General features: G+C 37.7%; 1 protein-coding gene across 1 annotated transcript; it reads right to left on the reverse strand.

Annotated features, from left to right (window-relative positions):
* Positions 1 to 5,087: 5,087 nt before the first annotated feature.
* EIF2S2 (eukaryotic translation initiation factor 2 subunit beta) lies at positions 5,088 to 18,827 on the reverse strand. The gene is made up of 9 exons (XM_007437441.4): positions 18,653 to 18,827; positions 14,451 to 14,631; positions 13,396 to 13,499; positions 12,864 to 12,996; positions 11,716 to 11,816; positions 10,083 to 10,231; positions 8,461 to 8,517; positions 6,720 to 6,805; positions 5,088 to 5,544 (listed from the first exon to the last, which is right to left on the reverse strand). The coding sequence occupies exons 1-9, from the start codon at positions 18,665 to 18,667 to the stop codon at positions 5,369 to 5,371; spliced, it is 1,002 nt and encodes a 333-aa protein (XP_007437503.1). The 5' UTR covers positions 18,668 to 18,827; the 3' UTR covers positions 5,088 to 5,368.
* Positions 18,828 to 26,921: the final 8,094 nt, after the last annotated feature.

Below are 26,921 nucleotides of genomic sequence, written 5' to 3' on the forward strand. Positions count from 1 at the left end.
ACAGGTTAAACCCAGTACTCTGATGTACAGCGTTGTTATAAGCCACTTCAGCAAATAGCAGGAGTTCTGCCCAATTGTCCTGCTGATAATTTACAAACCATCTTAAATACTGTTCTAATACAGAGTTCCAGCTATATGTAAGAACCACGGTACTCAGTTCCCAACGAAAGCAACTCTCATGGAAACCAATGCAGGTTCAAAAGGAAAATTCCTTTAATGGAAAGTAGTGAACAGCTCTAAAGCATTGCTGGAACTGAGTCCCATGCGTGCCAAAACTTAGTTTTACCTCATAACCCATTTCACCCTCCCCTTCTGTCTTTGAATCCCTCTTGTGCATGTCGAGGATTCTCTCCCGTTCTCACGTTGCTATGACCTTGGGCATTCCTGAGAGCCAGATAATAGTCCATCTGTGCCTAAGGGTTAACCTTCCAACCTTCCCTCCCTTCCTCCCTGTCACTGTAATGGCAGAAACAAAGCAAGCAAACTAGCAATGCAAGTGATTGATTGCGAGGATTCTGACACACACTAATATTAGATAATTAAGAATTGCCTACAAATCATTTCTTATAACCCTGGGATTCTTTATGATCTCCCCATCTTGTTCATGGAGTGATTTCTGTTGGATCACTCCTGGAAAAAGTAACAAAAGTAACAATGTGCTTTTTAAAAAAAATTGACCACTATCTGCCTATGAATTGATGGAGGCCAAAATCTTAGATAATGGTTCTGTATTTCTTTCCAGCCTCATGAGCACCAACAACCCTTTTTCTGAGGTCTGCAGAGATCTCTTTGGTCAGGCATAAACCACTTCCTCAAATCTACATGGTAAAGAGCAGGCTTCAATAGGGACAACCAATGTCTGGGGCTTTTTAATAGAGACCTCTCAAATTCATCCCTGATTATCACCTCATAAATTGGAATATCTATCTCAATTTACCCCATTGTTATCCTAGGACTTCCTATACATTTTTTGACAAGAACAGAGAATGTTGTCTTAATATGTTCAATAAAGACATGGTACATATTGTTTAAGACCTTTATATCTATTAATAGAACTTAACAGAAGCCCTAATCACATTACAGATCCCAGTTCTACAGGTTTATAAATATTTCTAAAAGGTTCACAAACTTTTGCCCATAGCTGGACCTCAGAACTCATCCCAAAAGCCACATTTAGAATATTAAGAACTTGTGGCTGCTATGAGGACTTATCCATTCAAATGTATGTTGCTACTGTGGGTAGACAATCACAAACAAAACATCGTCAAGGAGCCTGGTAGGTACTAATAGGGTTCCACTAGGTTTTCAGCTGATCCACAGCATAGTAAAAACACCAGTCCTACTCCCACCTGAAAAACAGCTGCAGCAACCATGGGTGGGATATATGGGATGGAGGTGGGACTTCTAGGTAAACCAGAAGAGGCTCCCTGCTTCATTGGGCAGTTTTACACAGCTGATTTTGGGGACACAGCTGTGAGCTGTTCAAGTGTTCTATTCCTTATCACCATTCAACAATGAGGCATCAAAGGAAAAATCATACTTGTCAGAAGAGGATTGTTACTTGAACATCAGACCGGCTTGACAAACATAAGGTCTCTGCAATGGAATGGAGATGGAGATGATGTATCCTTGTGAATGTCCTTTAAGAACAGTTAGTGAGGCATGCTGGTAACATGGCAGGATCTTAGGACAAGCTCATGGATGGCAATAAAACTGTGCAGAGTTTGTCTAGAGAACAGAAAGACGAAAGCTGAATTTGGGGGGGGGGGTTGTTGTGGGTTTTTTTGGTAAAACAAGGAAAAATTAGTACCAGCTTCTTAGGAAAAGGCAGAGATTTTATATGCTTAAAACAGAGGTAGATTCTTTCATTTTTTAGAAAGCTGCTTTAGACTCTAACACCTCAATGCTATTCTGTACTTGCTTGAAGCATCTTTTCAATCTTACAACTACAAATGATTATCCTGGCCTTCAAAATGTTACAAGTGCCAGAATCAAATGGCAGTCAAAATGTTTAGGAGGCAGGAACCCTTAAAGTAGCTTTCTTGCTCCATGTTTAAGCATAGCTTTCCATGACAAAGTTTGCTAACGTGTCCACAGAACCCTGCAAATATCCACTTTTCTTGTTTTTCAAATTTGGCAATGAAAAAATTAGAATTGCTTCTCCAGCAGATATAAGTGCTGTATTCTATTAAAACTAGAATTTTTAGGACCAAGAACCAAAAATGCCATGCACCTTTTGAACTCCCTCTTTATCTGGGTTCAGAAGTTAAGCACAATAAGCTTACTTTACACAGAAGGTAAGCCTGACTCAAAGCTGTTTTTGCCTTTACCTTATTCACTGAAACCTTCCTAGTTAGCATTCCATAAGGCAAGAGTCAGCAATATATAAATATTCAGATGTTGCTGAACTTCAACTAGGAACTACCAGACACTTCAGCCCATGATCAGGGATTAAGGATGGTAGTATTTGGAGCAATATATGCTGCTGATGAATTTTCCCAGCTAATGGAAGTGATGGCAAACACTACAGCAATGTAAGTTTTACAGAATCTCAACTAAGATTACCATAGCACAAAAATATTCTAGGCAACTTTCCATTCACACACTGGCTGGAACCAAATATACTTTGCTTCAACAAGGTTTGTGCATCATGAACTTTCAAACAATCCTAACAAGTCTTCTGCTTTATCCAGAAGACTTTAAACAATGTAATACCAGTGTTGCATTTTTCTCCTATTTAAATAATTAAACAATAAGAAATAGTCGGTATAACTAATGCTGGGTAAGTCTGCAAAAGCATCCTGTGAAAACAACCACAATTTGGAAAATTATACAAGAGTCACTGATCCTGACTTTATTCACTTTGTAAGATACATCCAACATTCATTACAGCTCACATGCTATTTAAGCCATTTTTAAAAAAGGCCAAGACTTTAGACTTTTCTGTTCTCAAAAACCTTTGGAGAAAATAAAAAAAACTGATTTCCTGGCAAACTCAGTTGCATGTCAAGTTACATACAAATTATAATTCCAACCAATAATTCTTTTTAGATTCAACATAAGGAACCTGCAAATACACTTAATCCCAAGTTTGTGTATTCAATATACAGTAACTTTAGTTAACTGAAGTATCACACAGTTAACACCCATTAAGCAAATATCTTTCAATATTCATAACTTACAAGGGTTATGAGAGGATAAATCAGAAATCTTGAAATAGTAGTGAAAAGGCACTCTTTCTTAAACCTTGTAAATACTTTAGTAGTTTTAAATTCAAAAATATCACATTTAAAAATCTCCAAGGAAGCAAAGAAATATAAGGATCCTGCTGGATCATACTGAAGTACTATGTAGTCCAGCCTAATTCCCCTCATTGAACAACTCAGGAATTTTGCACACAGGTAATGGGGCAAGACTCCTGTCCAGGTGATCCTGGATGATGTCATATAACTGTCATGAAAACTGCCTACTGACTTTAATCATGAATTCGGTGGTCTTCATCATATCTGGTAGTGATGAATTCTATATGTGAACTATGCACTGTGAGTATACTTTCTTCCATCTTGAGTTTCCCATCTTTCAACTTCACTGGCTGACTCCAGATTCTAGAATTCTTTAACTAGAAGCATATACAGTATTTGCAGTGTGGCTGCATTACAGATTTACAGAAAGAGCGAGTTAGGTATTAACAATTTTATTGCAATCTCTTTTCTAATTATTTCATGTCTTCTTCACAGAAGCAAAGAAATTTTTACACATCTACCCACCACCACATCAGGATTCATTTTTAGTATTAGTTTAATCCTCACTCAACACATTTATTTATTGTTTAAACAGCTTACATTGTTGCCTATCTTGCTTCCACAATTCTGGGCAGTTAACAACAAAAAAATTAAAACGAAATAACAAGTTATGATTTTACTTATTGCCTTGGCTTACATCACTCTATATTTTGTGAAGAAAAAAAATAGTATTGGCCATTTAAATTCCAATTCATCCAATGTAGAGATATACTTGTATGAGCCCTTTTGTTTGTATCACTCTAAATAACTGGTGTCACCACCAAATCTGAACCCTCACTGTTCAGCATCAGGCCCAATAAAGATTATTTTTCACAATACTCAGTTGTGAAAGGTGTCCATTTACTTCTATTCTCACTTCCTTGGTCAAAAATCCCAAACGATAAGGCCACAGGTCTTAGTCCATGATTACCAATTTTATCCAAAGCTGCTTTTGAAAGCTCCAAATGTTCAATTCCTAATTATGAATACAACTTTTTAAAATAACTGTTTCAAAGCGTAAATAAACTAATAAAATGGATACCAACTGCTGCATAAAGATCACCAAGCTTTCTGACAGTTTGTTTTTGGGTCAGTCCTGATATCGGTTAACACTCTAATAGGAAGAACATACATCAGGCACGCCTTTCCAAAAGTGAAAGTACAGTGCTGGGAGGAAAGATGTAGGATTATTTAAGTTTTAATAGCTGTGCTAACTTCTTCTAACTGGGTGTTCCCATTTAAATGGGTGATACATACATAATTCATTTTTACAATTTAAAGATTTAATCTTCTTAGTACAGTACTGAAAGATAGCATTACAAAAACTCTAAACAGATATGGCAATGATAATGTGCATTTACACTGCAATGTTTTCCCAAACTTACATGCATTAATATGGCAGCTTGATATAATGATGAAGTGATGTATTTTAATAACTGTTATTAGACCACCTTAATGCACAGATTAAAGCGAGCACCAAAATGCAAAGGAAGCTGGCTATAGACAGCTAACCTAAACCCAATTAATCCAAATCTTACATTTATCAGTGGGATTATTCCATGTAACCAGAACATGAAATTCTTATATGCATGGAGGTATTCAACTGGGAGAACCTATTTCTGACTTAATATTCTATGATATATTCCATTACATTAATTCAACTGTGCCCATTTGCTCTTACAATACACTTAATTAGGACAACAAATGTTTTTATAACACAATCAGGCATGATGATTGCATGTATTCATAGTATTGTTGTCATTAAAATCACTTAACAGAGAAACCAAAAAAATTCAAATGAAAGAGTCACTGTTATAATAACTTTTAATTTCTCTTGCATTTTACAGAATTCTATGAACAGATTAAAAAGCACCTCCTTTCTCATCACACTTGACAGTTGGTAAAATATTCAGTTAGCAAATGTCAACAGCTTGAGGATCTGATCTTGCAAGAATCTCACAGACCAACCCAAAGCAAAGCAGCTTTTACTATCTTGTTTTAATACATCGGAAATCCACTCAGGTTGTAAGCCTGTCCAGCCATTTGCACCCAGATCACTTTGCAAAAATTCAGTGTCAACCAGCCAACTAGTTAGCTTTGGCACGGAGCTGCGCTCTCTTGCCTGTGACAGCCTGGAAACCAGTTTTAATGCTGGCAACAGAGCAGCGCGAATGGCAAGTCTCACACTGCAAAAAATATAATCTGGTGTCCTTCTGCAAGATTGTGTCTGGTGACCGACACGTATGACAGGTGACATATTCCTCTGTGGGAACAATTAAACATGTTATATTAGCAATAAGAAATTATAAACAAATAATAAGCAAATTTTCATCTACTCAACTATGCACTTATTTAAACGTCCAGGTAGAATAATTTTCAAAGCCAATTGCAAACTGACTAGACTATGAAACATAAAATAGTAAACAGAGTATCTTTCTCTTTCATAACAAGGTAATTACTATATCAAATACCACAAATCCTAGTTTACTTATGCATTTCCCTGGTGTGTAGTTCAGTTTTAGGAGGCATATATAAAAGAGATAGCACCCCACAAAAACGTACATTTTTCTGCCCATTTACTGCATGTACCTACATATTACACAATAGAAATGGAATATGTCTTGCAAGCAGCTTACAAGATGGGAGAATGACTTTTGGTTCTGGCAGATATGAAAGTCACAACTGTATTATCAGCCATCCTTTTTTCAATCTAACATAGAAGTGTGAAAGGAAACAACAGTATGGTTCACTATTAACACATATCTGTGCAGGAACTAAAACCTAACCATTTTATTAGCTTTCTTCACAGTTCACTAAGTTCACATCACTGGTCCATACTATATAATCATACTAAACTATCTGTGACTTTTGTCAGATTTTCTTTCTCAATACCCCACTATTCAGTCTCTGTACTGGAGATGTCTGAGATATTTAATAGTATACCACTATAATCTAATAACCAGCTGACAGCAGAACATGGAAACAGCTACATATCTTTTATACATTTCATTATGAGAGATGCCTCATGGAAACAAAAATTACTATTACATCAACTGAAAACCGGAATGAATAATTTTTCAGTGTATAACCAAAGACCAAGGACTTGCATTTTCCCTCACGAACGTGACTACCTGAACTCTCAGATATATTGTTCTATGTGTCTCCACCTCATCAAAGATATAGCAAGTGAACCCACAAGATGGCCCTTCTGGTTGTGCTGTAGCACTTGTGCCTAGCACAAATACTTCTGAAATCTTCTGAAACTACCATGTTTTTGCTGGTTGTCAGAAAACAACCACCAGCAAAAACATGGTAGTTTCAGAAGATTTTAATGAAACTGCAAGCTGGTAATTTCAGCACTACTAACGCTTAGGTAAGAGGCAAAACTAAAAACTTTAGATGAAGCAGCATATACTTGCAATCATAAAATATACTTACTGATGTATCTTCTCAAGACATTTTCTATCTGTTTTTGTTGGAATCTTCCCTTGATTACAAGTTGGTTGTTGCCATCTATTGAACCACTGAATAAAATAAAGGTGTTCTAAATTAGAACTGCACAAGATATTTTCAACTATACAGAGGCTTTAGGACTTTCAAAATTTTCACCACTGCATATGCAAAACCTTGTTCAAAGGACCTCCATTTACTGCAAACCTTTATCAAGCCAAACTCATTTCTAAGGGTTGATGACTTTATAGCCAAAACAGGGCTATGCAAAAATACATTTTAAGTGCCAGTTTGCTGTAGTGGTTAAAGGCACCAAGCTAAAAACTGGAAAACTGTGAGTTCTAGTTCTGCCTTAGGTACGAAGCCAACTGGATGGCTTTGCACCAGTCGCTCTAGGAAGCAGGCAATGGCAAACCACTTATCAAGATGTTGCCACAAAAACTGCAAGGACTTGCCCAGGCAATTGCCAGGAGTCAAGACTAACTCGAAAGCATGCATGTGTGTGTGTGCGCACACACACACACTAATATACTCAGCAGATCCTGTAATTTTTGCAAAACTACTATTTTTCTTAAAGCTTAAGGGGGAATATGTTCTAAAACAGCTAAAAGAAAATTCTGTAACATGTGTTGCCTCTTAGGAAAAAAAACAAAGCCAGTGGAAACAGTATTGTGCATGAAAATATTTTGCACATGAAGACAGATACAAGTTCAAGCCAAAACTCCTTTCTTTGTTGTTATTTTTAACTTCTCAGCCAGAGACCCTCATTAAAAACAAACACACACACACACCCAGGAAGCACTCAACATTCAATGGTCAGCCTCTGTTTGACCACAACTAATTCCATACTACAAAGAAGAGTTTTAATTAACAAATCAGCAAACTAGGTAGTAGAGTGTAGGCTACACAAGGACCTGGTTTGTTCCAGACAAACCCAGCTAAAGAGGACATTTAAAGCAGGGAGAGGGAACCAGACCAATTATTCTCATTTGTGTGAGAAAAGCCTACAGCAGGATTTGGATTCAACTTTTTTATGCAATCGCATTATGTGAAGAATCTTAATTTTGGACAAAGATAACTGGTTATTTGGAGAAGTATTCCTCTCTTCTCTCATGAAATTTGACTATTTCAGCATTTAAATATTAGCAATATACCAATGCTCAATCAAGGGGGGAAAAACTCAAACGTACAAACAGTTATATTGAAGAGAAAGTGGTGGCAACATTTCCTCAGGTTCAAATTTAAAAAAAAAAAAAGCACAGCATATCAGAAACAGGTATTTCTGTTATTAGGGCTTTGCCAATCATCTGAAGATTTGGTGCAGTCATTCTGAAGGTCTTCCCAGGTTTCTGCATGTACATGAGCATGCCTAAAAGAAACCTCTTGTCAAGAAGTTCCTCAAAGCAGTTGCACCAAATCTTTAGGCGGGCACAGCTGCCTTGATGAGTGGCACTTGGCTGAGACCACAGTGCCACCTGAATTATCTGCACAGCTTTATTAAATATATAAAACCTACAAGTTGTACATTTAATTCTTAACATTATATAATCATCAAAGCACCAGTGACTTAAGCCAATTTTTAAAATGGCTTACACCAACAGTTTTTTTTTTTAAACAGTCAACTTGCTGAAGAGATTTCATAATCTTTGTATAGCTGCTACTACCAAAAATTCAGAAATATTCATGGAAGGATAAATATCACAGAAAAGAGTAAGTTTAAAGTACTTACCTTGTACCCAATTCTGCAAGCAAAAAAGCCAGGAGATGCTTTGGTTGACGATGTAATCTAAAAGTAAGGAAGTTTATCTAGTTACCGACATAACAAATACTAATCTCCGTTACTCTATCGTAGTATCTGAGTGCAATGCATTCAGTGCATGCAAATATGTTGAAACCCATTTTTTTTTTTTAAGTTAATCTCTTTTCAGGATATTTGAAGATGATAAAATATGAGTCAGTGAAAAGGAATTAAGGCTAGTTTATGCCACCACCCAGATAGTATCCTCAATGGGAATGTAATATTAAATTTGTTTATAAACACTAAGATAACATGACAAATTTATCTAATATCAGATATGGCAATGCAATGTAGACTACAATAGCACACTTTGTTTTTCTAAAGAAAAATGTTTTCAATGAAGCTTCACATCAATGAAATCAAGACCTTTTAGTAAATGATTTACACAACTATGAGCCATAACTGAATTGCCTAGGGCTTTATGCATTTGAAATGTTATCTCAAGAAGCCAGCTACAGTTTACAGACTACAATGAATAGATTTCTACCTCAGAGTAAGCCAAAACCAAATAAAACACCTTATGCCTAATGTAGGCCCCCTGCCATTATGGGCAGGGCTGTGGAGTCAGAGTCATGGAGTCAGATTCGGAAGTAATTCTTGGGTTACTGGTAAAAAGGTACCGACTCCAACTCCTAATAAATTTAAACTGTATATAATATATGTTAAAATTTCCTATTTCATAAATAATAATTTGATTGACCTTTTTTTTCAGGATATATTTTAATTTTAATTTTAATGCCTTGTATGTTGCGTGCTTACAGTTGATATAGGAAATATATAAGTAGTATATTTATAATTTATTTCCTATATCAATATTAAAGGAGTCAGAGTCGGAGGTGCCATGAATAAAGGAGTCGGAGTCAGAGTCAAAGGTTTTATGTGCCAACTCCACAGCCGATTATGGGCACGCTACATAAACATTCAGTTGTTATATAAAAATTAATGTTTCTCCTGACATTTCCATCTGTACATACACATAGAAGAAATATTATTTCAAAATAATCCCATGCCTTGATGTACTTTGCTGAATTCACTACTCAAGCATTTAACCAAACGTGTAAAAGGTATGCAAGCTAGTCTCAATTCCAAGTCCTCACTCTGCCTTGTCACTCCCAAGCTTTAGATGTTCAGTGTAGAGGTCTGAAGAAAAACTGTAAGCATGTAGGTAATAAGCAGCTAAGAAATCAGTATTTCCTGGTGGCTGTTGTTCTACATTAGTTTGATACCATATTCTAGTGGTCCTAAAATACTTCTAGACACTACTAACCCAACTTCACTAGGAATTTCTTTAGCACAAATGAACAGAAATTTCACAAAAGTTGATCAACCATATTCACCTCACTAAATTGGCCAAGAAGAGTTCCCAGTTGATCATCTAATGAATCATGTACACTTGAAACATCCATTTTGGAAGAGGGTATTATTTACACTTGCAGATGAATAGCTGTTTTATCTGTGTACACTCACAGTTCATAACTGAACAACAGTGATGCAATTCCCTGACCCCAACTTTTATCAATTCCTGTCCCACACTGCAATGTAGCCAAACTTACAGTTTACAGATATCTGTGAAGTTAACAAATGATGTTTTCTTTGTTCCTACTCTTACAACCTGGGGAGGTTTCATGACAAATTTTCTTTTTTCACCAGCTACCATATCTGGATTCTTTTCCCTCATAATGTTAAATACACGATTCAGCAACTGCAAGGATACAGAAAAAAAAATCAATCAATTAATATTATTAATTACTTAATATACTAATGTTCTAGTATTTGGCATAAAGATGTAAGTAGTATTCTTCCACTGTAGTAAAATAAACAGAAAACTAATAATGAATTTTTTTTTTCTTTTGTACATTGTCTTTTGATTGCATTTCTTTTTGTATTTTTCTCAGTTATTATTTATACTCCTTTAGATTTTTATATAATGGTTTGAATGGGATCTACATGTTCTGGTTTTCTATTTTACTTATATTATTTAAGAAAATCACCAAAATTATTAATTAAAAAGTCTGTTTAATAGAGGTTCAGAAAATTGTACAGAGAATGCATTTTCACATTCTGTTCAATGTTAGGAGGTTGAACCAGCAGGTCAGATCAGGGACATGGCATGTATTCATACTCTCTATTCTCCAAAACATTTTGCAGGGTTAAGATTCCTGTATGAACTTCCCTGAAGAAAATAGTCTTCCAACGAAAGAAGAGAAGAGAAGAGAAGAGAAGAGAAGAGAAGAGAAGAGAAGAGAAGAGAAGAGAAGAGAAGAGAAGAGAAGAGAAGAGAAACAGAACTGTCTGTACCAAACAATGCCTCCTGAACTGATCAACTGATCAGCAATCAGTGCCTATAATAAGATGGCATGTACTCTGTTCATTGATGCATAGCTGAGAGACACCAATAACTGAGACAAGAGATATCAAAGATCTTGTACTATTATTCCCTCTGGTACTTTCCTTTTAGAAATGGTAACCTGCACTCTTTGAGCCAAAGGTTGCTCGATAAAATATTGTTTTCAAGTACAGATATATCAACCCTGAATTATAGCAAATACATTTATAATAAAACAGTTCAGGGACAATTTCTTGTACAATAACTGAGTAAGACAACAAGGAACATTCACCTGTTGAATTTTTTTATGAACCTCTGAAGAATTTGACTACCATAGGAACTACTGCCATTTGCACTACTGTATAGGAAGAAGAGGCTAATCTAGTAAAGCCCAGAGAATCAGTGTACATGATCTGAAGGAAGGACCTTAGAATTCACATGCAGCCCTCCAGCATCTCTTTTGTAGCCTGAAAATGTTGACCTATTTTTGTACAAGCAAAGATTTAAGGGGCAAAATGGTTGTTTTAAGCCCTTGCAGATTCCTAAGAAACTCATTTCACTCCTTAAAATACTTGAGACTCTTCCCAAAACAGGCCCTAGCTCTACCCCCTTTTGTAGCACTGCCCACGCCATGCCATGCCTGCTGTGTCCTTCAAGCTGAAATACACCCAGATCCTAAGGGGAAAAAATGTATTACAAATCCTTGTTACAATGTATAAAAATACACATGAATAAAGAATGCTCTATTTCTCTTCATTCTAGTATAAATCCAAAGCAATATTTAAACTTATTTTATGCTCCCCATAGATTACAAGAAAAGACTAATAGGTGAATTAGTTAAAAGGTGTGGAAAGTATTACCTCATCATAGGTGTAATCCCTTTCTGAGCCTGCCCATGCAGGTCCTGACTGAGAGCTGAAAGAGATTCCATCGTCTTTTTTGCTGTCGTCATCCTCCAATGCTGCAGAATTACAAATATTATTTCAGACCTCAAGGACTTCCATTCCAGTTTGTGCACAGCAGAGTGTTTTTATGTGACGTATACACACACATTTTTCAACCAGAACTTCCTATATTAGACCCTTTTGCTAAATGAGAAGATGTTGTTAAAAAGGGAAAGTTAATCCAAACAGCATTAAGAATATTGTGAGGCATAGCATTTGGAAAGGAAAATTTATCTTTCCTCTTTCCACAGAAGTGGAACTTTAGCAGTGCTTGAAGTTTCCAAAAATGTTCAAATCAGAAAATATCCTGACATCTCTTATAAAATGGAATTTAATATAACATGTTTCAGTTTAAGAATGTACTTTTATTTCTTATTTAGTTGGTGGTGCCCATGATGTCTGAATGAGTACACGGGCATGAGATCTGAGATCTCCAAAGACAAACCTAAGTTGATTACAACTTTGAAACTGATGATTAACAACATATATTGTACTCATTTACTATGCTACTTATTAAGGTATTTTTGAAAATGGAAAACCACAAATCACAGAATTTATTGGAATTTCCCATACTGACATATGTTTATATGTCTAAAACTGCTCTAAAACTGTCCTCACACCTTTCAAGTATCATCTGGGATTTTGAACAAGAAAGTGGGACAGACATGAAGATCTAGGCCAAAAGAGAACCGGGGGGGGGGGGGGAAATGGCTGCATAATTAGATGGTAGAGTGCTAACACTCTCATAGAAGCACCCAGTTATTGCACTCACAGCTTCTCCTTTGCCTTCTGAAATTAATTAAAACAGCTGTGGCTAATGGCACTGTAGAGACTGTGGCACCCTGTACAATGAGTACATACTCATACCCTGTACATACATCAGTGAATATGGTCAATGAGGTATTGGGCAGTATGCTACAAAGCTTTCTCTATACCACTGTAGCATTTGACAGAATACTGATAGCTTCTCTTCCACCCTGGTTATAAGATTAAATTATAGTTACACCTTCAAGGTTACCAACTTGGACCAACAGCAACTAACACCACCAACAAATAAAAGTTACCTTCATCTTTATCTAATACTTCATCCTCATCTGTAAACTTTGCTGTCCTTCTTTTCTTCTTCTTTCCTAACATGATATCAAGATCATCCTCTGGTTCTACTGTTTCTTGTACATCACCCTCGATTTTTAGGTCCTTTAGAATAAATGGGGTGGGGATGGGGGGGAGGAGCAGCATAAACAACATTTAATAATATCAGCAGCAAACATAAAATACTGTACTTTATACTGTACTTTAAACTGTACCTGTACTGTACTTAAAATATGCAACTCTCTGCTGATCATTAAAGTAATCAACTAGTTCATCAGAGAGGTCACCTACAAACTAAAAGTCTTGGGGCTGTATTAGAGTGCCTTTAAATATAATTTGGTGTTTTTTGTCTTTATAACTGATAAAATACAATAGCAAGTTTCTTCCCATTTTAAGCTGAGAGCATAGCACCAGATGGTTATTTCAATGGGAAAAATACCCAATCCTTAAGAAAGTTGCCAAGATGAAGAAATAAACATGCCCTTTAACCCTGTGTCAACTTACCTTCAGACTCTCTTCAGCTTCATCAATATCAAATATCTTCTTTGTCTTTTTCTTCTTTTTCTTCTGATTAAAGAAGGTTAAGTCATCTAAATCATTTGATGCATCTGAAATTGAAAGGCAGCACATTACCAATATTCAGAGTACTTTATGATTCCAAGTATAGAAGAAACATGCCTGAATATATTAAGAAATTTAAGCAAGCTTATGTCAATGAAGTCAGCCAACTTAAATACTAGTACACATGAAAAAACAAAAACTAACTTGGACTATTTCAGTAATGTGTAAAATATTGATTTAGGCTGACTTTTACACATTGTATACAGTAGATCTCTAAAACTCAGAGTGTAACAACTGAGAATTAGGCTACAAGAATTGGTTCCCAATACAACCATGACAGACTATATTTTTTCAGGCATGCTTACCACAAGATCTTTGAATTTACAACATTTACTTCAATGCTTTAATGGCCTTAGCAGTATAAGTCAGGAAGAAAAAGATAAGTATTTTAAAGCCAGACTATAAAATAAAAAGAATAAGAATACTTCAACTTAATTTCTCATGAAATGCACAAAGAGTCCAATTCTAAAATGTTAACAGTTGGCTGGTTCATACAAGTAGACCACAAAAAACTCTTGCCAATCCTGTTTAATATCTTATATACATGAAACAAAGCAATCCATTAAACTACAGCTGTATGAGTTAGGTGTGCTTCAGCCTGTATATTTCAGGAAGTTTAGGGATATACAATGCAATACCACAAGCTGGTAAATGACCTTTCATCCTCTCCATGAAAGTCACACCAGCAACACAAAGGTCTCTTACTAATTTATCTCTTCCATGAGTACTGGTAGAACAACGTGCCCACAGCCACCCAGTGAGGAACGTCTGAATGCAGGTCTTCCAAAAATTTTAAGCATTCTGCTGCTTAACATATGGCCTTCTCTGGAAAGCTTTAAGAGCACAAAGTAAATGTCAGGCCTTTATAAATATGTTTTCTTGAGAAAAATCAAAAAGAAACAGAAAACAGAATTTCCAGCAGATGTATAACAGTTTACCTTTTTTTCTACTGTCCTCTTCATCAGCTTCTGTATCTTTGTCTTCTGCTGGTTCTGGCTCTACTTCTTTTGTTTCTAATAGCTGTGTCTCTTCTGTTTGTGCATCACCACCTTCTTCATCAAGCATAAAAGGCTTCTTTTTCTTCTTCTTCTTTTTGCTCATAGTAGGGTCGAAGATCATCTGCAAAAAACAACAGGATTTTCTTAACAATTTTGCAATTTAAAAATACCCTCCAGATCTAAAAGAATACATATAAATATAAACATTTATTAAATATTGAGTCAAACATCACGCAATAGAAAGTTTATTAAAAATAAGATCTCTACCATGCTGTACAGAACATATTAGAAGAAAACTGAAAACTTAATATGGGCAAAATGGAAAAGAGGTTTTAATAATTTAAGCAGTGAAATATTCTACATAACCCAACACTCCAAGGTTGGTTTCCCAGCAATTATTTTTTTAAAAAACCTACTACTAATTTCAACAATTGATAACAACTCCACTAAAACTTCTCTAGTTTTTTTGGGCACACATGATTAAGTTTCAGCAGGAACAGCAACACCTGGTATTCAGGTATCAGGTGGTAATTTGTGCCTCTCTCACACTAAATCATTAATTTGAAAAATAAACACCCCTTCAACTCAATTATCAGACTCTTTATATAGCCAAAAAAACTATTATAGTTTTGAACCCTGGAGAACAAGGAGAATTCAATACTATGGACAGAAGACCACTTAAGCAATGAACATTTTTACCTATTACTTCCCTCACCAAAATCATCCTAAAATCAAACTGGACAGTCCTCCAAAAATCCAGAACAAATCTTGAGGGCAACCCCAGTGCTGCATTCTATCTGTAAACCGCAATCCCATGATTATTTAATGTAAACATAAATTACACTGAAAACAGTTGGATTTTCTGCTAGAAAAACATGTTTTTCTGTCAAACCTAAAGACAATTTTGATCTATGTATTCACACACACATACATACAGAAAACAAAGTTTTGATTCTGGATATATTTCTTAGCCTAAATGATTACAAGCTTAATTACAGTGTTCTACATCTGAGGTTATAATACAATGGAATCTCACCATACCAACTGGTTATACAGGACTGTTAAAAAAATCTTTCCTTAAAGGGCATCCCCAAACATACAAACACACATAATTTATATTTAAAGACAAAAAAAAAAAAACCCTAAGTCTTTGGATGCATTTAATATTAGAAGCTAGTTTACAATATTCTCTTTTGTAGAGAACAAAAACCAAAGATTGTATCTCGAATACCACCAACTTAAATAGCAGTTTCATTAAATTAGTTCCTTCCCATATTTGAATTGTCCACCTAATGCAGAGACAAGAAATCGTCCAACATCAGCAGGTGTATATGTAATATTGAGAGAATTTTGCTGGCTCTCTCAAAATATCTGCCATGGTGGTGCAGCCATCACAAAATACTTATTTCTCAGAAAGTAAATTGGTGGTAGAATTACATTATAGGTTAGCACTCTTATATTCCAGTCTCCCTTTGGTTTTTAAAATTAAAACAATCTGTTAAAAGTTAGGTAGATGAAGGAACCTGGTTGGCACCAAGTAGCCATAGGCATCACAATGCCTATTCCTGATCTGATATAACCTTAATATCTATGTTAAAGTATTGCTACTGAAAAATCTGCAATCTTAAGAGATACGCCTGTATTTTTCACCAGACACAGGTTAAATTTATCCTAATGATATCAACATTGGTCAAGATAGGAGAACAGGTATCTAATGAGCCAGTCAATAAATTGTTCTGCTAGTAGAACAGAGAAGGAGTGATTCTCCTGGAATTCTTCACATGTCCCAACACTGCTTCAGTTGGGAGACTTTTTAAAGCAGATTAGGGGGCACGAAGGCTGCAAGAAGGAAGAGAGAAGACACAATACCCATAAATTAATTGCCTTCTCCTGGTGCAACACCACTACATTTTGTTTAATGTACAGTACTTTATTATACCAAGTTGAAATTAAATTTCTTTTGGCTGGAGAGAAATTATTAAGTTGTATGAGGCCAATCTTTAATACACTTCTAATGTATTATAGCTAGGAAACTGAATTTATATATTCTGGACATAATAATTCATATGCTGTCAAGCATTTGTAAACAATAAAGGGAGAAAACATCAGAAGAGTTTATTCCTGAATTCATATTTCAAATAAGATCAAGTTCAGCACTATATGGATAACAGATCTACACTGACATGGTGGCACAGACCACATGTGTTAAAATAATTTTAAAAATATTAAACTACGGTAATACATTTATAGCCATCTTAACTTTACCAATATAACTGACTATATCTTTGTTATTATTAAATCATTTATCATATGAAGAACAGAAAACTTCCATCTGGAAATCTAGCTTGTTTTTCATCCTTCTACAGGTACTGCTCCTTCTAATTATTCCTAAAGAATGTATTTTATATCTGTTTTCCAAATACTGCACTATAACATCTTTTTGGGTGATAAATTATATAGTGTTTCCACTACAAAAAGCATAATATAACAAGGGACCCTAAAAGTGAATCATTCTATCAACCAAACTCAATCAGAAACCAATCATGCATAATTTCAGTAAATCATTGGAGTACAACTGGGAGTTGACAATATGAACTGACAGTTCAATCATAGCTTATGCCAGGGGTTTGCAAACAACTTAGAGGGTGGTCACTTTTAACTAATCAAACTTGCTTAGGCAAAGCAGAAACACTGCCAAACCTCACTCTTGCTTTATGGGCAAGCCTTCAGTGAGAAGCAGCAGTAGCAGATTAAATTTTAATTATCAAAAGTGGTATATTTATTTCTTGCCAAATCCAAACCAAAAATGAAATTATTAGTTCAATTCATAGCAACATCATACAAGTTAATTTATCATTTTAGAGGGTTGCAGTATCATATAGTTTGACAAAGCCTAGCTTAGGTTTAATTAACACTTTATAAATAATGTAGATATCTATCCAAATGGGTGTTATATTCTGACTTATTACAAACTCATATATTCTGTACTGCCCAGAAAGTCTCAAGAGCTGTAAGATCCATCAATTTTCCCACTCTAAATCCTGTCTCCCCACTTTCAAGATTGGAAATAGATCCCCAAAAACAGAAGGAAATTAATTCAGATTCTGCTTAACAGGAATACCTCAAAGGATCATGACAAAAGGCCTCCAAATGTAAAATTCATTTTAGTTTTAAAATGAGACATTTTCACTTTAAATAGGAAGATTAGCAAAAGCTTTTCCTTGTTTTTGCCAAGCTATCAATGCAACTTTAGGAATCATCAATTGGCCAAATAATAGAATTATTCTGCCCATGAAAAGGTCTCATAAATTCAACATTATTTTATTTATTATTAATTTAAATGTTTTGGCCACCCAACTCCAGCAGACACACAGCTTCCCCTGGATATATTATGCAAGAGGTTTCAGATGCCCATCCTAGAGATTCGAACAATTATCTCTGGAATAAAAGGAGTGATGGAGAGAGCAGAGACAGGAATAAAAGTTTTCTTCTGAATCTCTCAATGAAAGCAGAGCTTCAGCTACTACACATCTGAGATGTTTTGAATAGACACCAAATCGAGCCACTAGAGCAGAAAACTAGCAGGCATCCTTTAAGACTGGAAGCTAGAATCGATGCCCTCCAAGCCGCACTGTATGCAATGGTAAAGACAGGCCTGCCGTTAAGCAGGCACTGCACTAGGAAAGACGCTCCATTCAAAGCACATTAAACGCGCCTGCAACCATGTCTGTCATATTCACGCTTTCGCCTTTTTAAAATAGCGGGTTTTTTTTAGTATGAAATTATCCTGCGTTCTCTAATATACCGTAGTACTCTCAGAAGTGGGGGGGGGGGAGGTGGCGTTAACTCAGTTTGACATAACGCGGGAAGAGTGATAAAGGAAGGCTTCCTTATTTCGCAGGGTAGGAAAAGAGAGAGCGACCAGGACAAAGAGGAAGTATCTCAAAGCCGCGAAGGGAAAAGCAAGTCCGGCTCCTAAATGGATCACACGACGGGGAGAAGGGAGCTGCTTTCGCTCAGGGAAGCCAATCCGGCCGGGCTCTGACCAGGGTGCGGGCAGGCCTCAGGCCCGGCTCCTCACATGGCGGCGGTCGCAGCCCCAGTTCACGCCACCCCAGGCCTGGGCGCGTTTCTGCCCTCACCTCGTCTCCCGACATGGCTACGGTTCTCCCTAACCGTCAAGGCAGGAACTCGGAAGCGCCCGTCCCGGGGGGAAAGCCACAACGCCGCCCAGGAAGTCAATCGCCCCGGCTCGCTCGCTCAGCCCGTCCCGCTCGCCTCGCCGCCGCGCTCAGCTCTTGCATCAGCAGCAGGAGGCGGAGACAGAAAACAGCACGGATGTCCCGGATGGGAACATGCGCCGCAGCCCTGTCCTCGCGCCTCTCGGGAACTGTAGTCTCGCTTCTGCGCAAGCGCAACAGCATTCGGGCTGAGGGAGGCGAAATCCCGACGGCAACATGTGCAGTTTTGCGGCTGGGGAATTTGAGCTGGTGAGGTCACAGGGGGCCGGCTCGGCTGGGCACGTGCTCCTTCGCACAGCTCGCTCCAGTGATTGGTGGAGTTCCTGATCCTTTGCAGCTACGCTACTTACGCAAGTGTGTGCGTAGTTCGCTTTTTCAGGGAAGAGAGGAGGAAGGAAGGGGTACAGCGAACTGGGGGGAGCAAGGGCCGCGTTTGTTCCGTCCCTTAAAAAAAAATTGGCTGACTTCTAGCTCTGCTTTTAATAAATCTACAGATATTCTCATCCAGTGTAAGTTTACTTCCTATTATTAACTCTAGGACTGAGTTCATACTTAGTATTTCTGGGAGTGTTTTAAACGTTTGAAATCCAAGAGGAACGTTTGGCTACGCTCCCTCATAAAATGGTGAACTCTCCCTGGAATCAGACTCTGCCTCTGGTGATTATACGGTCATGTCCATGGTGGGCAGCGGTTTTCTCGACTTTCCACTTCAGTCTGTGGCTCTCGGATTATTGGAAGTTCTTCAGTCTGAATAATGATAATATAATTTATTAAATTTATATGCCGCCCGACTCCCAGCGAGTCTCAATGCGGGTCAGATCTAATCTTTGGGCTTTTCAAGGTAAAGCAGGATTAGCTGGTGGCTGCTTAAGGTAAAACCTCCTTTGAATCGAGCTCAACTCCTGGTGATTTCCTGGTCACATCCCTGGAGTTTTCTTAGGCAAAGGCAAACCACTTGCTTGTTATTCTCAAGATAGCTACACAGATGTGCCTGTGCTTGTAACTTTGGGGTTTCCTGGTAATCTCTCATCCAGAAATGAACCAGACCCTGCTTAATTTCAAAGCCCAGAGGAGATCAAGCAGGTGTGCCATTTGCTGCAACACGACCTGCCCTTAGCCTTTCATTACATAGATTTCAGCATGAGTACATGACCAGTGTCAAGCTTGTTCAAGTCCTAGTTAAAGCTTAGCTTAGCTTAAAAACTGCTGGCTTGGGTGCTGCGGTGCCTGATGGTAGGAAAATCACATGTAATTAATTATACTAAATCCCTTTCATTTCTAAAAGATTTTCCAGCCTGAGCAGAGGGGATGTGGACCAAAGCTCTTGTGAAACTGTAAGGAACAAAGTTGTGGCCAGTACTTTCCCATCAGTTCAGTTACTCGGTCAGGCATATTGCATCTTTTTCTTGCCCCCTTTCTCCCCCTCTCAACACGTGATGCTGCCAGAAAAAAAAGTACTGAAATTAAAAAGCAATTGCCTTTTAATGTAAATAATTATAATTTAGATGGGCTAGCAATCTGACTCCATATGAGAACTTCTTTCTTTAAATTGTGGTTGGCAAAGTCGCCCAACTCCCAGTCTTACACAATAACAGTGACCGGCTCAGTTCTCACTTCTAAATCTCACATGTGCTTTGTGTCTTGGCTCCTGCTGGGAACTGTACCATCAATAAAAAAAACTCCAGCAGGGTTGCTCCTCTTGTTTATACAGTAAAGTTGAAAGAGGTCCAAGCTGTGGTTTGTGTTTCAACTAAATAGAAAATGACCAAAGTGCACAATAGATGCGTGGGAGAATATATTTGAAACGAGGAGGAGGGAGGCTGGATTTGGCTATAAGAATGTTATTCAGATGAGCACAACACAGAACAGCAGAAAGAGGAAACAGACCACCTATACAACATCTTCCAAAAAAATGCATATCCACACAACTATCAAAAAGTGCCTGACCTCTCAACTCATTACAACACAACCAACACAAGCTATGAAAAGGATAACACTGCCATACATCAGAAACCTCTCAGAAACAACCAACAGACTATTATAACCACATGGCATCTCTGCAGCACACAAACCAACTAAAGCCCTCCAAAACATCTTAAGTAAACCAAAAGACCCAGTAGCCCAAGAAGAAAAAAACAGAAAAAATCATCTACAACATACAATGTAAGGACAGTAACAGCTACTACGTAGGACAGACAGACAGAAGGCTAGCAGAGCGCACCAACTAGCAGAAGACATAATGAACACTCCTCAGTCTCACAACATATGGACAGACTTAACCATAATTTCAACTGGGAAACTCTCAGCCTCTTAAACCAAGCTAAATCCAAAAACACAAAGGAATTCCTGGAAGCTTGGTATTCAGATAAGTCAGCCAACAGGCACATAGAGATAAACAGCATTTACACACCATTCAAAAGAGACAATAAAAAGGAAACAAAAAGACCAGAACACCTCCCTGCCAGCAATCAACACCCAGATAAGGAGGGATTAACGCCAGACAAACAAGCAGTAAACAACAGCCTAATCTAGGAACTACCAAGAAAAAAATTCCTCCACCAATACTGACAGGGCAAGCTACTGTATGTAAACAGAGCAAACCCCACTCCCTTCTAGCACTGAAGATGTTACCTAGATGGGTAATGAAACATTTGCAAGAAAACAACCAAGCTCAGAGAACCCCAAGGACTCCACAGTTCAACCCTGAGCTACATATATTCTCTTCTATTGGCAGTGTGGGGTGCTTGAATCTGAAATGAGATAAATATGAAACAGCTAACTAGTGTGGTCAACCCATCTACAACAGGGTTGATGAATTTTTGGGATCATTAACTGGTGCTTCTTTAACTTTAATGAATATGACATTCCATGTATTCCTCCTAATTCAGTGAATTTCATGTTACATCCCACACGCATCAATATTTCTTGCAGTTATCCACCAAAGGTACCTTTCCCATATGGCAGGGATGGGAAACTTATGGTCCACCCAAAGTAGCTGAACTACACCCCTCAGCTAACTGCTGAACTGCTGAGAAATTATTTATTTATGATGTATATAGCCACCCATTTCAACACAAGTGACTCTGGGCAGCTTACAAAGGTTAAAATAGAGAAAACCCACCACATAAAGCACATATTGTTTAGCTAAGCAACATCTGAAAAGCCACTGGTGCTCTAGGGCGATGTTTCTATTCTCTTCTGTGTACATGTTTCTGGAATTGTACTAGATTTGTACCAAATACTGAGACAGAGGACTTGCCCAATAGCTACGCATGAGTGCAGTTGTTGAAACTAGAATTGCTCTATTTTCTAGGAATAAGACATTATATAAGAATAAAATTTTTATGACAACCGCAAATGAAAAATGTGTATTCCCGGTCGGAAAAAAATCTATTAGGATAATCTTTCAGAAATGTGGTGGAGAATGCTGTCAATTTTCTTTGAAGTAGTTCACCATCTTACTCTCGAACATTCTGGATGCCTATTACTGAATCATTTGATGGAGCATAAGAAGCTGTTGGAGTACCAGTGGAAGAGTTTGTATGTGTAGTGTATGTTTGTTCACATGCATCTTCTGCAATCTGCTGTCTTTCAGACATATTGGCCTCCAACTCTCATGCTGGCTAGGAACTAGAGGATTTGCAGACAAACGCAGCTGAACGATACAAAGTTGAAGAACACTGGGGTATATTATTTTTGCTTAGCAATCTTCATACAGTACTGGGTCAAAGAATATGCATACAGTACTAAGTTACATCAACTTTATACTCCTCTAATAACTACAGGTCCTCTAACCCTCCTCTTTATTCCAGGTAAAAGTCTTGGAAATTAAAATTTTGGTAGAAGTCCTAAAATGTTAAAGATACTGGACTCTTTTTCACAAATTCTGATTCCCAGGATTGCTTAACATAAAATAGTTAGCTCATTTAAATTTGTGAAACAGCTGTATCCTTATTTAATTCCTTGGTTCGTATGAATTTATCCCAGTGGAAAACCCCCAGCTCCATCACTACTGAGTCTGTATTCAGGAATCTTTTGATGCTCAGGAGCTTTAATTAGCATTTTGGAGACATACAAAGCTGAAATGGGAATGGCGATGATGCAAAGTGGGTAAGTTTGTATCATCCATGTGATTGGGGTTAGGATTTTTTGTATTAGGGCAGAGAGGTTTGCAGTTTTTATTTGCTTTGTTGTGTTTTTAAACAAGTCTATTTTAGGGCAAACACTAAGACCAACAGTCTTTTTTTGGGCTGGAAAAATTTGGATGACCATAAAATTGTGAGAAAGAGGGGGGAAACACTCTTTTTGCTTCCATCTAATTCCATCTAATAGTCATCTGAATTTTTATTTATTATTAATTTATTAATCAAATTTATATGACTGCCCACCTCACAAAAAGTGATTCTGGGCGGTGTACAACAGTCCAGTAAAACAATAAATAAAAACAGTCATTACATAAAACCCTTCTATAATAATTATTAAAAACATTAAAAACTATTAAAACAGAACTAAAACAGAAAAGGAAAATACAGTGGTACCTCGGGTCACGAACGGTTCTGTTCACGACCAATTCGGTTCACGAACAGCACCATTCGCAAAATTTTGCTTCCGTTCGCGAACGCCGGATCGGGTGACGAACAGGATCCGCAGCCGTTTTCCCTGCCGTGACACGTGGTCGTGGCTTCCTGTAGGGAGGGGGACTCTCCCTCCAAGCAATAACCACCTCCCCACCCACCTTCCTGTCCTCCACGCCAGAAGTCACGTTGAGCAAGGTTAGCGTTCTCTCTCTTCGGACTGTACTTTGTGTCATATTTTTGTAGTTTTAAAAAAAAATACATATGGTTCAGAACGGATTAACCATAATTACATTGAACCTTATGGGAAAATTTGATTTGGGTGGCGACCAATTCAGGTGGCGACCAGAGTCACAGAATGAATTAAGTTCGTGAACCGAGGTACCACTGTAATAGGCGAAGGGATGTTAATAATAGAGCCATCTGTCCCCTGGGGTCCCCAGGCCTGCTGACACAACCAGGACTTGAGGAACCTTTGAAAACTCAGGACTGATGAGGCTGATCTCATCTCTGAGGGAGAAGGTTCCACAGTGCAGGTGCCACAGCAAAGGCCCGCAAATGTAGCTCCCTAGATGATGGAGCCCATAACATGCCCACTCTGCTAGATCTAGTGGGATGAGCAGATGAAATTTTCCAGCCCAGACAGTGTAACTGTAGCATACATTATAATTTCTATTTTATGAGGATAACCATGTTAGTGTATGATAGCAAAAAATCAGAAGGCAGATCACAAAAGTTTATGCTTTTCAATAAAATGTGTGTTAGTCTGAAAAGATGCTCCTTCTGATTTGATTTTTCATGTTTCCCACCTTAAAATACCAATGAATTGTGATGTTGCTTTTCAGTATTTTAACTGTGCCTGGAGGAGGGCCTTGAGACTGCAAAAGAGGGGTTTGAGGTAGTGATGCGACCAAAAATTTTAAAAAAATTGCAATGAATTTCATATTTCTGAAAACTGCAGAATTGAATATGCAATTAATATGTAGCCAACATGTCATGAATTTAAGGCTGCAAATTGCAATTTCAAAAGTATTTATTACCTGAAGCAAATGACCAGCTAGTTTGTAACTTGGCTCCCATAGTTGCTGTTGTAAACTATTTCACCAGAAAGTGTTCTGGTGTTAATTAGGCAAGGAAGTGGGAATGGCTTTCATCTAAAAAAAAAAATATGAATGAACTGTTGATTTATGCCCAGTTTTTAATGGTCAGGTTTGCTGGGAATCAAAGTCAAAGTCAAAAACATCTGAAAGGAGTTATCTACCCAGTTTCTAAGTAGACAATCAGACTAATAACAAGTAGATGTGTATAAAATGTTTCAAATCCGAAATGTTCAGAGCTCAGAGCAGCTGTTTCACATTTGAAACAGGCTATTCTAACATCACCATAAAATTTCAAATGCTATTCCAAACTGACTGTAAGTGGTTTAAGCAAAAAGCATTTCTTATGTACTACATTGGCAGAGATTTTGTGATATTTTACAATAATATTTGTACTGATTATGCTATAATACTATATGGTATTTACTAGTAAACCAGCAATTATTGATAAGTTTAATATATAAGATAGTGGTTGGCCAGGTATTGCTACCTGATGAGATGTCCTTAGAGTACCGTAACTGAAATCAATTTAAACTAGTATTTCTTAACCTTGGCAAATTGAAGATGTGTCGACTTCAACTCCCAGAATTCCCCAGCCAACATGCTGGCTGGGGAATTCTGGGAGTTGAAGTCCATACATCTTAAAGTTGTCAAGGTGGAGAAACACTGATTTAGACATATGACTCTTCCTCAGGCTCATGTAAAGTACTGTCCATGAGCAAGCATTCCCTTAGCAAACAGAAAACGATTGCTGCATACAGTTTGCCACTCCCTATTCTGCCTCAGAAAAGATGCATTCAGATAGTAGTGTCCTTATCTGCCAAGTATAGAACAAATTAAGAACAAGAATTGTTGGAGTCCCCAGATTTTTTTCCCTCTCTTCTCCCACCAAATATCATTAACTCCCAGAAAAACATCTACAGTCACTTTCTTTAACAGGAAAGAGGTCTAGAACTTGGAAAGAAGTGAGCATTGAAGGATGGTTAGACCAGCAGATTTAGCCATTTGTCTAAATTCACTCCAGGTTTTGCCTGATTTATAGGTGCTATGGGGTGATGGGGGCAGGCAACACAGTGTAGTGAGGAGTGAGAGCTCTTCTGAAAGTAGCCTGATTAAAAAATGACAGGCATGGGATCACACTGTGTGACAATAATTTCCCCATTCCCCCCCCCCCCGCTTCCTCCACATCTCTCATATGTTAGGCTGATTCCTTTTTCAAAGCAAGGTCTATGAGCCAAGGATCAGCTCAGACACCAGGTGGGTACAGCAGAAAGGCCAATTGGAAAATGTGAATTCTTCCCCTGCCCAACCAGAATGACCTGAAAGGACACTGTCCATAGACCAAAGGGGAGGAGCATCCAGAAAAAAATTAACCTGCAATCCACAACTACATGATTGAAGCTCTAACTCTTTTTTATTTGTGCCAGAGTTGCCATCTTGACTTCTTTTATTTCTACCCCCACCCCTGTGGATGCACATGGGAAGGAGGATGCTCACAAAGAACTTAAATTGGCCAGTAGGAGCTGGAGTGATCCCAGATGCTGGAGTTTGAAACCACTGCAAAATAAGCACCAAAATAAGAAAACATGGCTTAACAGTGGAATCCCCAAGAGTGACTTAAGATTCGTTCAGATATGGACCGGGGATCAGTTGGCAACGGTATCATGACAGCACGGCAATAAAAAAAAGGGGGGTTGCCAGGGCATGTTTGTGCTGTGAATAGACACAGTTGAGGAAAGGCTCATAAGAACAGTTTTCCAGTTATTAGGGGATCCACCCTTATGACCTCTTGGCTTCATGTGACAGAAAGTCGGCCCATAATGCCCACTTTTCGGTGTGGGAGTTGCAGCTGCATTGTGGTAGGGCTGGCAGACAACTCGTAATGGGCCGGGCCTGGGAATGGATGCTAGGGTGAGTGTTTTGTCTCTGTTCCACCCTTAAGTATTTTTTGCTATCTTCATGTGGTTTGGAATCAATCCAAGCAGTTCATTGCTTTTAATAGATCTGCTTCCAATATGGCTATGTCTGGGTCCAACCCATGCTTATTATATTATTGTGGATGTCTTTTTAGTTTTTCCTTCACTTTACCTTCTCCAGTCTGTTCTTTATATTATATTTTATTATTCATTGGTAATATTATTAAATATTATAATATTTCTTACTATAACAGGCAGGATGGTGGATGTGGTGTTGCAATGCAAGCCCTGTCCCTTTTGTTTGTGTGCTGATGTCACATGCATGTACAAAGTGATGAGGCTTCCATAACAGTGCCACATCTGTCATCTTACCCATTTTGAATCACACACACACACACACTGTAGACACTGTTGCTCCTTATACTAATGTTTGGTTTCTTCATTGGCAGCTTCATAACACCATACATTTTTAGCTCTTGCGGAAGCTGCTAGTAATATGCTCTGAGTTGCCCCCAGATGAACATTTATAATGAGAATACTAAAAAAAATATTAATAAATGAAATCTCATTGAAACCATTTTGA

Source organism: Python bivittatus, unplaced genomic scaffold (genome assembly GCF_059951505.1).
Source record: "Python bivittatus isolate LINGU-HERP-01145 unplaced genomic scaffold, Pbiv_v1 ctg000700_np1212, whole genome shotgun sequence".
NCBI classification, from domain to species: Eukaryota; Metazoa; Chordata; class Lepidosauria; order Squamata; family Pythonidae; genus Python; species Python bivittatus.

Bases quoted from the DNA above. Each gene is read 5' to 3' on its own strand.
- EIF2S2 (XM_007437441.4), bottom strand. The intron at 11,817-12,863 runs GTAACTTTTATT...GTAATTCTGCAG, and splicing joins AGTATTAGATAAAGATGAAG to CATTGGAGGATGACGACAGC. The intron at 8,518-10,082 runs GTAAGTTTGGCT...CCTTACTTTTAG, and splicing joins TTCACAGATATCTGTAAACT to ATTACATCGTCAACCAAAGC.